The sequence below is a fragment of the Carcharodon carcharias genome, chromosome 11, assembly GCF_017639515.1.
Source record: "Carcharodon carcharias isolate sCarCar2 chromosome 11, sCarCar2.pri, whole genome shotgun sequence".
In the NCBI taxonomy this organism is placed as follows: Eukaryota; Metazoa; Chordata; class Chondrichthyes; order Lamniformes; family Lamnidae; genus Carcharodon; species Carcharodon carcharias.
This window is the reverse complement of record NC_054477.1, coordinates 30,432,773-30,447,740: the sequence shown is the minus strand read 5'-3', so window position 1 is coordinate 30,447,740 and position 14,968 is coordinate 30,432,773. Positions and strand designations below refer to the sequence as shown.

Genomic DNA, 14,968 nt, shown 5'->3' with positions numbered 1-14,968 from the left:
GGGAGTGTGGGTATAGGGGCATAGGTTGGCATGGAAAGTATGAAGGCAATGGGGGTGGGTAGAGGGGCATAGGTTAGCATGGAGGACATGGGCCAGAGGGGAATGGATGGGGGGCATGAGTTGGCATGGATTGGGCAAGAGGAGTGGGTAGGGGGTGCAGGATGAGGGCTAGAGAGTTGTTTTTTGTTTTATTATTTTTCTTACTGAGGCGAACCTTTCTCTTAGTCTGCTTCCAGCAGCCCACTGTTAATGCCACCCCGCTGAACGAAAATTAGAATATTTTGTGCACTTCTCCTAAATTGGGTTTGCAGAGTTGGGAAATTTTCCAACTTTGTGCCCCTGACTCTAGAGTGAAAAATTAGGCCCACAATGTTATTTTGTTAATCTCATGGATGCATGAAGAAGATCAAAATCTCACGCAGTGTATGATAATATTATTTCAACGAGCTACTATGACTATTATAGTTGTATTTTTATTTTATTACACAGATTGGGATTGGAAATCTGCAGGAGAATAGATCCAATGAGTCTAACTAACTATAGTATAAAGTGTTTAAAGGCAATTCTTTTATTTTATCTTTTAATCAGACTATGAATGAAGATGGTCACACTTCAAGCATTAAGGATAAGATCCTGACCATTCAAGTTAAGCAAGGCTGGAAACCAGGAACCAAAATCACATTCCCAAATGAAGGAGACCAGGTACAGTTTGTGTAATCTCTCCTCTTAATTTAGTCCTTGGAAATCAGATATCATCCTGTTAAATCTACACTGCACTCCCTCCAAGGCTGTTACATCCTTCTGAAGGTGTGGTGCCCAGAACTGCTCACAATACTTTTGGTGTGGTCTAACTAAGGCTTTGTATAGCTGAAGCATGAGTTCTCCCTCTTTGAATTCTAATCCTGTGGATATAAAGTCAGCATTCCATTAGCCTTTTTGATCATTTTTTGTATCTTCTTGATATTTTAATGATCCACATACCAGGACCTCAAAGTGCCCCGTCCTATGATTTTTTTGTTATTGTTTTTGATTGAGGGGGTGGTGAGGAAGCAGACATGCAGTTGGAGGTCAAGAATTTCCACTCCCACTGTTACTGCTATTCCCATGAGGCTTTGGTTCAGCACTTTCATTGTTTTACAGGTGAGCAGACTGCAAATGATGAATGACACAATTAAAGCCCCGAATATTTAATCCATCAGTGTCCTGGGATTGACTGGATAAAGTGGTGGACATCTGCTTTTAGAACTCAGATTTTTCTTGCCAGCCATTTGAGCTTCAACCAGGCCACTGACTTGTGTTGTGACAACCCAGCTGCAGTGTTCCTGGATGTGTTTAATTCCACCAAGGTAGAATGCAGAGTATCGATGTTCTGGGAGTTGACTCCATGCAGGCTGGAAGAGGACTCTCCAGATTTACAGCCATGGTGGTGAATTTCCTTGGCAAACCTTCCAAAACCTGATATAACTGCTTGTGTGAAGCAAGCAGTTTTCTTTTCATTGCTGGGCCCCTGAAGCCTTTACCTCTGTCAGCTTCAGAAGAGGTAGGAGAGGATCTTGCCCTCTGGTGAGCTGTCTCCTGGCTTGTTTCTACCACTGGTACGTACTACTGCAGATTTTGCACAGTTTTAGTGAACCCTGAAAACAAAATTTTAAAAGTAAAAGCATTTTTAACAATGGTTTCTGTTCACACCCACACACAATCAACTCTCAAGTCCTCCAGGGATCTACTCTTGGTTCTCCTTCTTCCTCATGTGCTTACTGCCCTTCAGGGACATGATCCACAAGCATTAGGTCCCTTCCAAATTTATGTGATAACAACACGTTTCACCTGTCCACGTTCCCTTGACTTCCCAATCCCTTTATACTGTCAGTCCAATATCACAGCTCCGAATAGGTGAAAATTTACTCCCCAGATTAGCTCAAAGCCTTGGCATTCTGTTTGATTCTGTCCTGAGCTGCAAACACTAATCCCTATCCATCAGCAAGACTGCTTCCACCTCGAAACAGCATTCACTTCAGCCTCAGTTAAACTCTTATCCACACTTTGGTCCCTCTAGAATCACTTATTCAACATTTTCTTGCTTCCCATCCTCCATTTTCTGTTAATTTAATGATTACAATTTAGCTACCCATAACCTTTTCTCCAATAAGTTCCACTCACCTATTATCCCTCCTCTACGATTTGCACATGCTGCCCCCAGTACATTGAATATTTTCCTTATTTTAAATTTCTCCATTGCTTCACTCCATCCTACATCCACAACCTCCTCCACTATTCTCTAGCCTCGAGCATCCTTCAGGCCCAGGTCACCTTATATTCAGTCTCCTTCCCTCTGTTCTACCATTAGTGGCTTGAATTTATTCCCTAGAAATTCTCCCTAAGCCTTTTGGTCTCTCTATTTCTCTTAACCTTTAAAAATCTCTTCAAAACCCATATTTTCAATCAAGCTTTTAATCACATCTTCTAGTTCTTCCACCATAGCTCAACAATAGTTTATTTCTCCCCCGCTGTAAATTGGGATGTTTTCTGCACTAAAGATGTGAAAAATTGAATTTATCATTGTCTTTAATGTATAGGGCCCAGATAGCCCATTTCTGAAATTTTTGTTTTTGTCTTGTGCCTGCAATTCCTAAACCACCTTAAGAACAAAAAGAGGCTGAATAAAAGATGTCACGTTCATTGCAAAATATTTAACACAAAGACACATCATACTGGCAACTCTATGCTGCCCTCTGTGATTTTACACCATGCCTTCAATATTGGTTTCAGGATTCATAAGTATTCTAGCCAGGACCAGATATAATCTACCTAAATTTGTATCTTAAATGTTTTTAGACTTTTAAGATTAAACTGCTTATTTATGTTTTAAATATCTACTCATAAGCTTTGCTTAACTTAATCTCTTCTATCTTAGTTTATTCATTTCTAATTTGTCACAACCAGATGACAATGCAGTCAAAGTGGACGGAGTGTTTTTTCAGCCTTGAGGGGAGTGCATCAATTTCTAAAACTGTGTATTCAAGTGGTTGCTAACTGTGAAGCCAGCTACATCTGCCTTGACTACTAATCTTCAGATTCTACTTGATATTCATCGTTAGTATGCACTTGCCTAGCCTGTCATGTGTTTGCGTTTTGTGTTACCTGACATTCATATTCATCTGATATGTGCTAGCTGTAATGAACTGCAGCAACTCATGGTTATTTCTTGCGCTGAGTCATGTTAAATTACAATTTTTTATGAATTTAGCATGTCGCTTATTTTTCCTCTCCTTCCCTTTTCTTTCCTCACCTTTCCTCCCCTCTCCTCTCTCCTTCCCTCTCCTTGCCATTGTAACCCTCAATGTTTATACTTACTTCAGGTTGTGGTAGGTGATATCAATGACATCTCAAATTTTCTGTGTAACGCTGTAGTAATAAAGTCGCCAAGGCTCTCTACACCAGGAAGAAAAGCTACATTATTTTCCCCATGGATACAGCAAAATAGGCAAGAAAGCTGCAGGAATTGCCTGCATCCAATTCATCCCCAGGGTACAAGGCACCATAGACTACACCTTCTTTGCCTTGCGTGCTCCCCAAACCAACCTGGCATTTTTACCATTCAAAAGAATCCCACTCCCTCAACATCCATCTGGTTTGTGACCACAAGCAGCACATCTTGCAGGGCTGTGCCTAGCAGCAGCCATGATAGTCACCATAGGCCAGTCCTTCTACTGGAGTTTAGAAGAGTGAGGGGTGATTTGATTGAAGTATGCAAGATCTTGAGTGGCCTTGACAAGGTAGATGTTGAAAGGAAGTTTCCTCTTGTGGGTGAGTCCAGAACTAGGGGGGCACTGTTTTAAAATTAGGGGTCACCCTTTTAGGACAGAGATGAAGAGAAATTTTTTCTGAGCGTTGTGTGACTTCGGAACTCTCTGCCTCAGAAGGTAGTGGAGGCGGGGTCATTGAATATTTTTAAGGCAGAGGTATATAGATTCTTGTTAGGCAAGGGAATCAAAGGTTATTGGGGTTAGATGGGAATGTGGAAATCAAAACACAAGGTGATCAGCCATAATCTTATTCAATGGCGGAGCAGGCACAAGGGGCCAAATGTCTACTCCTGTTCCTATTTCTTATGTTCTTATGTCCTACATCCCACCTTTATTTCACTCAGGCTGTCATTTTACAGGTTGGCTACTGAGTGATAAAGATTATCACCTGTAGACATGGTTTACGAGTCCTGCCAGGAACCTGGGAAGACCTGTAACTGGGCTAAAATGAGAGCCACACTGCCACCATTAACATCATTGAACAAACAATTACATGCTCAAACAATGCTTCCGCTGTCTGGAATGTCCAGGACGAGCTTTGCAGCACAGCCCTGAATAGGTATCCCTATTTGTGGGTGATCCATGATCCATAACTTTATCATTATGAAGACAGCAGGTTCCAAAACCTAAACCTTTACCACCTAGAAGCCAGCAGATGTATGGGAACACCATCACCACCTGCAAGTTCCTCTCGAAGCCACACAGCATCCTAATTTGGAACTATATCACCATTTCTTTGCTGTTGCACGGTCAAAATCCTGGAACTCCCTTCCTAACAGCACTGTGGGTGTACCTACACCACATGGACTGCATCGATTCAAAAAGATGGCTCACCAACTTCTCGAGCAATTAGGGATGGGCAACAAATACTGTCCTAGCCAGCAGCACCCACATCGTGATAGAAAAAAAAGGCCTGTCCATACCACCACCTGGGCAACAAGAGGAGAATCATCAAGGAGACCAGGAGAGACATTGACCACTAGTACCTCAAGCTGTTAGAACTCTAAAAGAGCAGCTCGTCGAAGAGCACTTTACCCAAATCATCCATCCCATTCCCAATACATCAATAGTTCCCCAATCTTTAGTACTGTCCTTACTACCTTGATGCAATTACCTTCCTTTAGTCCAGCTTTATAGGTTTTGCCCTCACTTCACTACAAATATAAACATCTAAACCAAATCCAGAATAAAAAATCAACTGATGAAACAACTCAATTTCTTATGTATCTAGCATTTAACAGAAATAATTATGAATCATCCTTATTCAATGCCTATCATGTGTGCTTGATTACCTATCCTAGTTCCCCTATGAAGTGTATTTCCAAATTGACAGCATGGGTGGTAGAAGGCTGCTGAGCTTTCATTAACAACCCTTCAAATGGATATGGTGGACATTCTCAAGTTGCTCTGGATCTTGAGGGCTGCAGATTGCAGCATCTTGGCGTGGGTTGGGGCACTTTTGCTCACCTTGTTCTGTGGCACCAAGGGCACTAGTGTAGTGGATGGCAGAGAATTGGAGGCATGCTGTCATTCTGAGAACAAGTGCCTCTCCCATTGAACCAAGATGAAACTTGGAACTGTGCATCAGTACTCCTGTGGCTGAGTATAGTAGTGATATCATACTCTGGAATCTCAAATGGCCCCTAAAATCAAGATGGCAATTGCCTGATCTCCCTGGCAGCTGCAAGAGATGTCAGGAAAGGGTCCATGACAGTGGATACCACTGTCCTTTTGAAGGAATTGACTGCTTAGTCCATAGTGGACAGAATTATGTTCTGCGAGAAGCTGTAACACAAGTTGGAGCTGGTCTCCTCCATACTCTGACATGGCGTGTAGCTCAATGACAGGCTCCACAAAGCAACTAGCATTTCCCGGTAAATGCCCATTTCTTCTTCGATAGTCTGGGACCTCACAGTCAGCATCTGAGTCCTCTGCAGCTGAGCTGTTATGTGATCCCATCCCTTATGCTTGGTGATTCATCACATGATGACTTATCCTCTAGCCTAATCTCTAAAGTAGATATGGTGTTAATATCTAAATTGATCCCTGTAAAGTGAGATTGAGTCATGCTCATCATCAGGAAGGCTGGCCTCCTTTTCCTGAAGGGGCAGAGGTATTTTCACATCTTCAACACTTGAAATAAGGACAGGGTTAGTTTTTCATATGAAGGAGAGCACAGAGTGAAGTGTCAGATTAGAGAATCTGCGTTTTGCCAAGCACAAAGTATAGGGTAAAATACTGTTTCTTCCAGGGTTGCCAGTCGCCACTGATTTGCCAAGGTGCTGATAAAAGATCACGACCTGAATCTTTAACTCCGTTTCCCTCTCCACAAATGCTGCCAGACCTGCTGAGTACTTGCAGCATTTTCTATTTTTACACCCCTTTAATAGGATTGGTTGCCTTTAAGTGGTGTCACATTCCACCTCCACCCAATAGGAATGCAACTAATGATAGCCTGCACACCTGATTCATTATAACGAGCTTTCATCATGAATATTATGTGCTTCTAGGAATAACACTGACAGCCACATGGAGTGCAAGTCCTGACCCTTATGCTCCTGTTTTTTGGCATAATCAGACTTCAAGGCGATTGCCCAAGAGACCATTATTTCCTTATAAGCAGGTTATTTGACAAAATAAAATATACCAATATGAATTTCAGTGAACCTTATCATTAAAAGTGCTGATCAAAGATTCATGCATTGTTCTTAAAGTTGAAGCATGGTTATGACTATGAAATTATGAAACATTATTAAATTTTAACCACTTTTGTATTGGTTAAATTAGATTTATTACTTTTGATTTATGCAGGGTCCAAATAATATTCCATCAGACATTATATTTGTTGTGAAAGAGAAACCACATCAATGGTTCTGTCGAGAAGAAAATGATCTAATTTTCTGTGCTCAAATTTCCTTGGCAAAGGTATGTGTAATGTTAAGGCAGATTGCAATGTCAATTCAGAACCTGCATTAGGACCAGAGAATAGAACATGTTTTTCTTCTTGCTGGATATGATTTTTCAGATGACTTCAATAAGTACTCCTTAGTCTCAGTCAATATGTGTCAACAGCATTATTCTAAAGGTAATTTTTAAAGGATTTAGGTCCACTGGGTATTCTGCAGGGAAGATTTGTGTTGAGTCCCAAGACATGGCTAAGATTTCAAATTGTACCTTTTCATCAGTTCTTACTACTGAAAATGATGCTGTTAAGTAGAGGTGAAACAACTGTTTAAGAGTAAAGAATGGTCTAAAAATAGAATTAGTTAAATAAAAACACTAACAGAACCAGGAAACCATAGGCACATCTGTTTAATTTTAGTTTTAGACTTTTGGAAAAGGAGGCCTCATCTTGTCAACTTGATCAAATGTTTTGAAGGGGTAACAAATTTGCTGGCATGGATTAATTGTGCACTAGTGCAGTGGTTCTGTTATTCAACTCCAAAGGGTTGAATTAATAATCCAGAGGATGTGAGTTCAAATCCCACCATGATAGTATTAAAATTTGAATTCAATTTTTAAAAAACCTGGAAATAAAAAAGTTTAAGTACTAGTGAAAAATGACCATGAAGCGACAATATTATTGTAAAAACTGAACTAGTTTACTCATGTCCTTACGTGGTCAGGTTTGTATGTGAGTTCAATCTCATTAACGTGGTTGACTCCCAAGTGTCTTAGAAAGCCAGATGAAGAAGATTTACCACCATTTTCTCAGGACAACTTGGCATCAACTTTGCCAACAATAGTTACTTCCCGAAAATGATTTTTAAAAATCTAAATTGTCACACAAAAAGGAAGTAAGTCTGCATTTTATGGGATCAGCAAGCAATTCTTCCATTGGATAACAAATAGATTGGATTCTCATAGATGGAGGGCAGTTTTTAATGGTAGAACACCTGTGTGGGTGCCAGTGCAGTCCTGCAGGAATTCATGTCAGCTGTATAGCTTCTTACCATCTTTACGAATGATCTTAATGAAAGCACTGGGGAAGCAGTCCACAAGTTTGCTGGTAGCATTATACATAACATATGCTGTTTAAGCAAAAATTATATAAATTATATTTCATTTCAGATGTATTATTAGAGGTTTTTTTATTCGTTCTTATATGTAAGCATTGCTGGCAAGACCCATATTTATTGCCCATCCCAAATTACCCTTGAGCAGGTGGTGGTGAGCGACCTACACTGAGTGGCTTGCTAGGCCATTTCAGAGGGCAGTTCAGAGTCAACCACATTTAAATGGGTCTGGAGTCACATATCGGCCAGACCACGTAAGGACAGCACATATCATCCCCTGAAGGATATCAGTGAATCAGATGGAAATTTCTACAACAATCCAGTAGTTTCATGATCATTATTTTATTTCAGATTTATTAATTAAATTTAAAATCCTCCAGCTTCTGTGGTGAATTTGAACTCATAGGTTGAATTTTACCGGTGCGGGGAGTGTAGGGGGGCATATTGATCGCACCCCTCGTAGAAAAGTCTGTTGCAAATCGACTGACTTTAAAAACGCTGCCCCGCAGCAATAATACACTGGGGGTGGCCTTAATGAGACTTGTGTGGGACTTCTGTCCCTCAGGTAAAGGAAGTCCTGCCCTTAAGAGCTGCTGGTCAATCTAAAAAGGGATGTTTCACCCGCTGGCCACAATAGTGGGTTTTCACACCTTATCGTCCCATTCCTGCCTCATTCATTTTGCATTCCCCGGAAGCATGCTGGGTTGCTGCTGGGGCATCCTCTGACTCGCCCGTCCTGTCATCATCTCAGGCCTTCAGTAAACAGAACAGCATATTTAAAGGCCGCCCCTGCACAGAGCTAGCACTCTTCAAGGGATAGGAAGCTGCTGGGAACTGATGGCTGCCAAAGGGACGAAACATGCTGCCCCCAGATTTAGCAACACCTCCCTTGAGCGCATGCTGGACGGATTGGAGGCCCACCGCAATGTCCTGTACTCCAGCTCTGGGAGTGGGTCCACAGGCAAGATAACCAATCCTGCTTGGGCAGCGGTGGCCAGCGCCAACGCCCTGCGAAAGAGGATGAATGATCTCCTCTGTTTCCCCAGGGTAAGTCGCTCTTGTCATGACTCTCAACTCTCATACTCACAAACCCAAAGGGATCTCACTCACTGGCAGTTCAAGGGACATCACCATTCACTCTCTCACACACCATCATCTGCCCTGCTAATCATGTCCTCATTCCATCCGTGGCACAACTCAGCACCCACACATGCCAGGTGCATCCTTCTCATCTGGCATGGCACTCTCTCCATCTGTCTTCATGCAGGACAAGCTGGTACACAACAAAAGGGAGAGGTTGCAGACTGGTGGAGGAATGCCTGAAATCAAGGTCCTCACGGACTTTGAAAATAGATTCAAAATAGAGCTGGCCAATGACAATCTGGACCGTTCCTGCACTGAGTGATGTTGGCGGTGCTCAACCAAGTGGGCATCCAGCAGTACAGCATCCAGCATACAAGCATGCCGTGAGTCAGTTCCCCTGTTCCGCCGTCTCTTGCTTGGGAACATCAGGAAAGGATGTCCACTGCACTCCTCAGATTGTAAAGCACAGTGGAGGAGTCTGTCCGCCTTCACTCTGAGGTGATAGTGCTGGCATGCCAACGCACTGAAGTCAACATTGGTAGGATGGCAGCTACCATGGAGAACTTGGTGTAGGACATCGGTCCTGCACTGCTGTGCGGGCTGAACTCCATCACTGGCACTATAGTTGGCCTCCAACAGTGTCAACGCAAGGCGGTTGCGGGGTGGTTCGATCTTATTCCAGCTTCCCCTTCTCCCCAAGTCAGCCAGGGGCCCCCGGGCACCCATATGGAGGAGGGGCAGCAGGTGCACACCCTGGGGCCATCCACCCAGGTGACTCTGGGAGTGTCTGACCCATCTAACCCATCCAAATGTGACCCCAGCAGTTTCAGCTCCACTGGCCGAGGAGGGTGCCACTGCAACACAGCAGGACCCTGAAAGCAGGCCAGGGCCCTCCAGAGGATGCCCACCAATGTCATCACAGACAGGGAATAGCAGTCAGCAGGCTGACTCCACCTCTGCTGTGGATGTTGGGAGAGCACCAAAACATATGGCAGGGTTAGGAAGGTTAAGAAGATGTAACTCTTTCAGAGTCAAACAAGTAAACTAAAGTAACAAAATGAGGGATAAAGTTAGGTTAGCTGAAAAACCAAAGACAAAGTTTAAAGGAAACTTACAAACATCAAACCAAAATGTGATTAAGAGGGTCGATAAAGCACCCCAGACCCTGCAGTGCCCACCGGGCACGGAAGGCCTTGACGGTGCCAGCAGACACCGCCTGCTCCCTCTCCAGGGGCACCCGGCCACGAACGTAGCCGCAGAAGAGGGGCAGACAGTCGGGTTGGACGACCCCCTCGATCGCCCACTGCCTGGACCTGTTAATTGGCCAAGCCTAGGTCCTCCTCCTTCCCAGCCCCCCTCCGCACCAGGTGCCAGTAGATCAGGAGCGTGGGACTGAAGTGCAAACAAAACAGTAATAAAAGGTTCTTTAAATAACTGAAAAGGGAGTGCAGCCTACAACACCCTATGTAAACGTGGTCCACGGACTCCACAAGACCACATAAAGGGCAGGTGTCTTGGGCGTCCGTGAACCGACACATTCTACGATTATAGGGGACTGCTGCATGCAACACCCTCCACCCCAGGTCCCCGATGGAAAGCGGGAGGACACCTCCGTAGAGGGCTTCCCAATGGGGACCTCCGCCGCCAGATGGCAACAAGGCACGCCAGGGCGTGTGTGGGTGGCGGGCGAGGGCAAGGAAGTGAAGAGTGTGCAGCAGCAGTCCGCACAGAAAACTCCTCCGTGTTGTGCTAAAGGACACGGAGGGCGTTTCCCCGAGGTGGCTCATATTGCGGGACACCGGCACCCGAGGGAGGGTTCAGGGCTTGGGGCCAATGTGGAATTCCGTCCGAACAGGGGAACATTCAGATGGAAGACCACTGCACACCTGGGCCACCTCAAGACCCAGTATAACGTCGGGGCCAAGCACGACCGTTCTAACCTCTTGAATGGCATCAGCTGCGAGCCAGACGCTCACAGATGCACAATGCGCCAACTCCTGCGGAAGCATCCAGCCCACTCCTCCGCCACCCAGCACGTCCCCGATCCTGGTCACCCCGGCAGCCACAGCCTTCCTCTCCGCCAGCCACTGAAAAGGAAGGAGGGGCGGATTCCTGAGCAGCGGCTCTCTGACGATAGCCGCTACTCCTGACAGGGGAGAGCTGCGTCGCGAGGTGACCACGTTCCAGACTTTGATCAGATCCTGGTAAAAGACGAGCAATGCCTGCAAGGAGCCACGAAGGCCCCTCAGGTTTATAAACAGGAGCTGCACGTCATAATTCAGGCCGTGCACCTGGCGGAAGAAATACATCACCAGGGCACACCATCTAGGAGGAGGCTCAACGTAAAGGTATTGCTGCAGGGCCTGAAGGTGGAAAGTCGCCACCTGGGTGCAAAGGCACACCAGCGCCTGACCGCCCTCCCTAAGCGGGAGACTCAGAACCTCAGCAGCGACCCAGTGCAATCTTTTGTCCCAGAAGAAGTCGACGAGCATTCTCTGGATTTTTGTGACAAAGTCCGGGGGAGAGGTCAAAGTGACCAGCTGGAACCACAATATGGCGGCAGTCAGCTGGTTTATGACCAGAACTCAACCCCAGTAAGTCAGCACTCTGAGCAGTCCTGACCAGCGCCGCAGGCGAGCGGTGACTTTCGTCTCCAGTTCCTGCCAATTCACTGGCCAGGATTCCTCAGCAGGGCAGAGATGGACCCCCAGGTAGAGGAGGCTGTTCCTGCCCCAGGTGAAAGGCCTGAACTCCTCGGGTAGGGGATCCATCTGCCACGGGCCGACCAGGAGTCCAGAACATTTACCCCAGTTGATCCTTGCAGAAGACGCAGCAGAGTAGACATCTTGGCACTCGTGCATCCTCCTCAGGTCAGCCGGGTCACTAAACATAAGGAGCACGTCATCAGCGTAAGCCGAAAGGACCACTCCGATGCCTGGCCCACACAGATCCAATCCTGACAACCTCCTCCGCAAGAGGCGCAGGAAAGGCTCCACGCAAATAAAATACAACTGGCCAGACAAGGTGCAGCCCTGATGTACCCCTCTCCCAAAGCGAAGGGGCGCCGTCAGGGACCCGTTAACCTTAACTAGACGCTCCGCGGCAGTGTACAGAAGTCGGATCCGGCGAAAAAACGCATCCCGAACCCGAATGCTCGCAGAGTTCCGAATGAGACAAGCTTTCCGGCGCCCTCCGGGCTGATCTGCAGCAGGTCCTCCCACAAAACTCTGCGAGCATCCTCGCTGGATGGATCCAGAGAGAACAGGGCAGTATTGTAGGTTCTGGCAATGGCCCTGATGCCCTCTGGATCCGAGACAAGGGATCTGTCATCGGCCAGCAGCGTAAGGAGCTTCTGATGGACCCCGTGCCTTTTTTCCAGCGAGTAGAAGAAGGGGGAGCTGCGGTCCAGGTCCGTGAGGAACCAGATCCGTGACCTCACAAACATGCCCGGGGATCTGAAGAGTTGCAGGTCCCGCAGCGCGCCCTTCTTCTCATCGTACACCGACCATAGGGCCGGGTCCACGTCGGGCTGATGGAGACTTGCCTCCAGGTCGAGCACCTCCTTCTTCAACTCCTTGACCCTGGATTCCCGCCTCTTTGTCGACCCTCTTGCATACTCCTGACAGAAAACACGGATGTGAGGCTTGCCCACGTCCCACCGTAGCCTCAAGGAGGGGAATCCTCCCCGCTTCCTTCTCCAGCCAGCCCACAAAAGACTAAACGAGTCCAGGAACTATTCGTCCTCCAGCAGCAGGTACGTGGACCCCTTCTGAGTGCAAAACGACACCCACTGCACAGAAGCCGACGAAACGCAGGACGCGTGTGCCCTTGAAACGTAAAGGCGGTCGAGTCCAGATGACACAAAAGTGAAAACGCTGGAGTCAGGTTGGAGATTTCACAAGGCATCCACCAAATCGAAGGACCTGACCAGGTTCCGCAACTTACTCACACCTGATGTGCGGTGCTGGGTACCGTGACGGTCCCGGACTCCGAGGGTGCAGTTGAAATCCCCCCAGAGGACGATGCACTCGCCCGCGTCGATAGAGCCAAAAGGAGTGGACACTTCCTCAAAGAAGCTCCCTTGCTGCTGTGTGCCCAGCGGAGCGTACACATTCACAAAGTGAAGTGCCGCACCCCCCAGGCGTGCAGTAAGGTGCAGCAACCGGCCTGGCACCGGCTACTTGATCCCCAAGATCTCTGGCTGTGGGGCCAACAAGATAGCCACCCCGCCAGATTTGGAGGCTAGGTGACTCATGTAGGCCCCCCCCCCGCCACTCTAGGAGCCACGTGGCTTTGTCTCCCGGAACGGTATAGGTTTCCTGCAGGAAGCACACTGCATCCATCCCGTCCTGGAGGACCGAGAAATTCTGGAACCTGCGCTGTGCGTCCCTGCTGCCATTGATGTTGAGGCTAGCTATAGTTGTCTTCATTGTCAGAAGTATGTGCAACCTTCACCTGAGTAAAAGGAGAGGACTTTTAAGCCTTCCTCTCTTTCAGGAGCCCAGCGAGAAACATATGGACCTCCGCTGGGCTTTCCTATCCAACTCGGGGGCCTTGAGGGCCTCGCGAGTGGACCAGAACATCAATGGAAAAGAATACCACCAGTCCATGGCCAACTGAACTCTGTCTCGGCAACCGCGATTGCTCACTAAAAAATCCTGGAGTTCCCGTACAGGGATGAGGGGAGAGTCAGCGGGGCGCAGCAGGGGATCCACCACTTCACCCGACAACGACTCTAAGTCGTCCCTGGTGCTCACCACAGAAACTCTGTCCTCCTCCAGGTCATCGCCTCCAGTTTCCAACTCCTTCCCCGTATTGAGTAAGGGGGGGTGGTTCGGAGCTGCCAGCCGGCTCCACCTCCATTTCGATCCCACCCCCAGGATCAAAGCCAGAGGGGTCCTCTCTGGTCTCAGCTGTGGGTTTTGGGTCAGAGGGCGGCGGCATTTCGGATACCCGCTCCCCCCCAGGCACCGGGTCATTCGGCGAGCTCAGGAGAAGCTCCTGCTCTAAAACAAGGACGCTAGGTGCTAAACGTCGAGAGGGAGCAGCAAGGCCTTCTTCGCCACCGCCACCCAATGACCCGGGTTGTTAATATTAAAAATGGGGTGCTGCAGTCCCCCAACGGGCCAGATGATATCTCGGGGGTATTTAATGGGGCTGTGAGGGGCACCTCCTCAAGTGAGGTACCCTCCGAGGGGCCTGCTCAGGGGACTGCTGCAAGGTGATAGGGGGGACAGTAGGGATGGGGTTTGGGTTTCTCCCAGAGGGCAGAGCGAGGAGTTACAGGGTAGAGACGCCCCCACCTCTTCACGGGGGAGGGGATACACCCAACCTCTTCAGCTGGGGTGTCACCCTCCTCCTCCTGACATCTCTTCCGGGGTAGGCTGGGGAGACTTACATTTGCAAGGCCCCCTTCATCTCGTCTAGCCTCCCCGGACGCCCCACCCTCTGGGGTTTAGGTTGTTCTACCAGTCGGGGACGCAAGTCTCACCCCCGCCGGCCCTGGGAACCCGCGCAGGGACGACGCCGGGTCCAGCACGTGGCATCGAGGTGCACACGGGCCCAGGAGCACTGGCGGAGACGCCGCTGGGGCTGGATGTTGTTATTCCCCCCGAGCCAGTGTCTTCAGGGGGATGGTGGTCCTGGGTGGATTGGGGGATCTGGGGAGTCTCGGGGACCGCCACCAGGTTGCAGGTCTTCCTCCGCACCTTCTTACGGCGCGGGGGTACTCCCCCTGCCTCCCCGGCAGCCGAGATGGCAGTGGCTGCCGGCGGCACCTCCACTTGCAGGAAGATGGAGTAGTGGCAGGGGGAGGAGTGGCGGTGCGAGCCACAGCCACTTGGTTGGTATTGGCGGCCTTGGAGGCGGGGCAGTTCTTCCGTGCACATGTCCCACCTCCTTACAGGCATGGCACCACACACCATCCGCGGTCCAAAAGACCCGGTAGGCGGTCCCTTCGAAATTTACTGAAAAGGCCCCCTCCAGGCACTCCTCCCGGGCCAAGCGGATGAAAACCTGGCGCCGGAAGGAGTACATATGGCGGAGGGCCGCATCCTTGAGGCC

At 48.1% G+C, this 14,968-nt stretch overlaps 1 protein-coding gene across 5 annotated transcripts in view; it reads left to right on the top strand.

The window, feature by feature from the left end:
* The window catches only part of dnajb13 (DnaJ heat shock protein family (Hsp40) member B13), a 61,119-nt gene that overhangs the window by 32,087 nt on the left and 14,064 nt on the right, over positions 1–14,968 (top strand). For 4 of the 5 annotated variants that reach the window (XR_005944440.1, XM_041199303.1, XM_041199302.1 and 1 more), the window contains 2 exons: positions 589–702; positions 6,618–6,731. Coding sequence is in view for 4 of the 5 variants with exons in the window: in XM_041199303.1 (XP_041055237.1) it covers positions 589–702; positions 6,618–6,731 (228 nt within the window). In the remaining variant the exon portion in view is untranslated. The remainder of the gene's footprint in view (positions 1–588; positions 703–6,617; positions 6,732–14,968) is intronic. The other variant, XM_041199301.1, reaches the window with a different exon arrangement.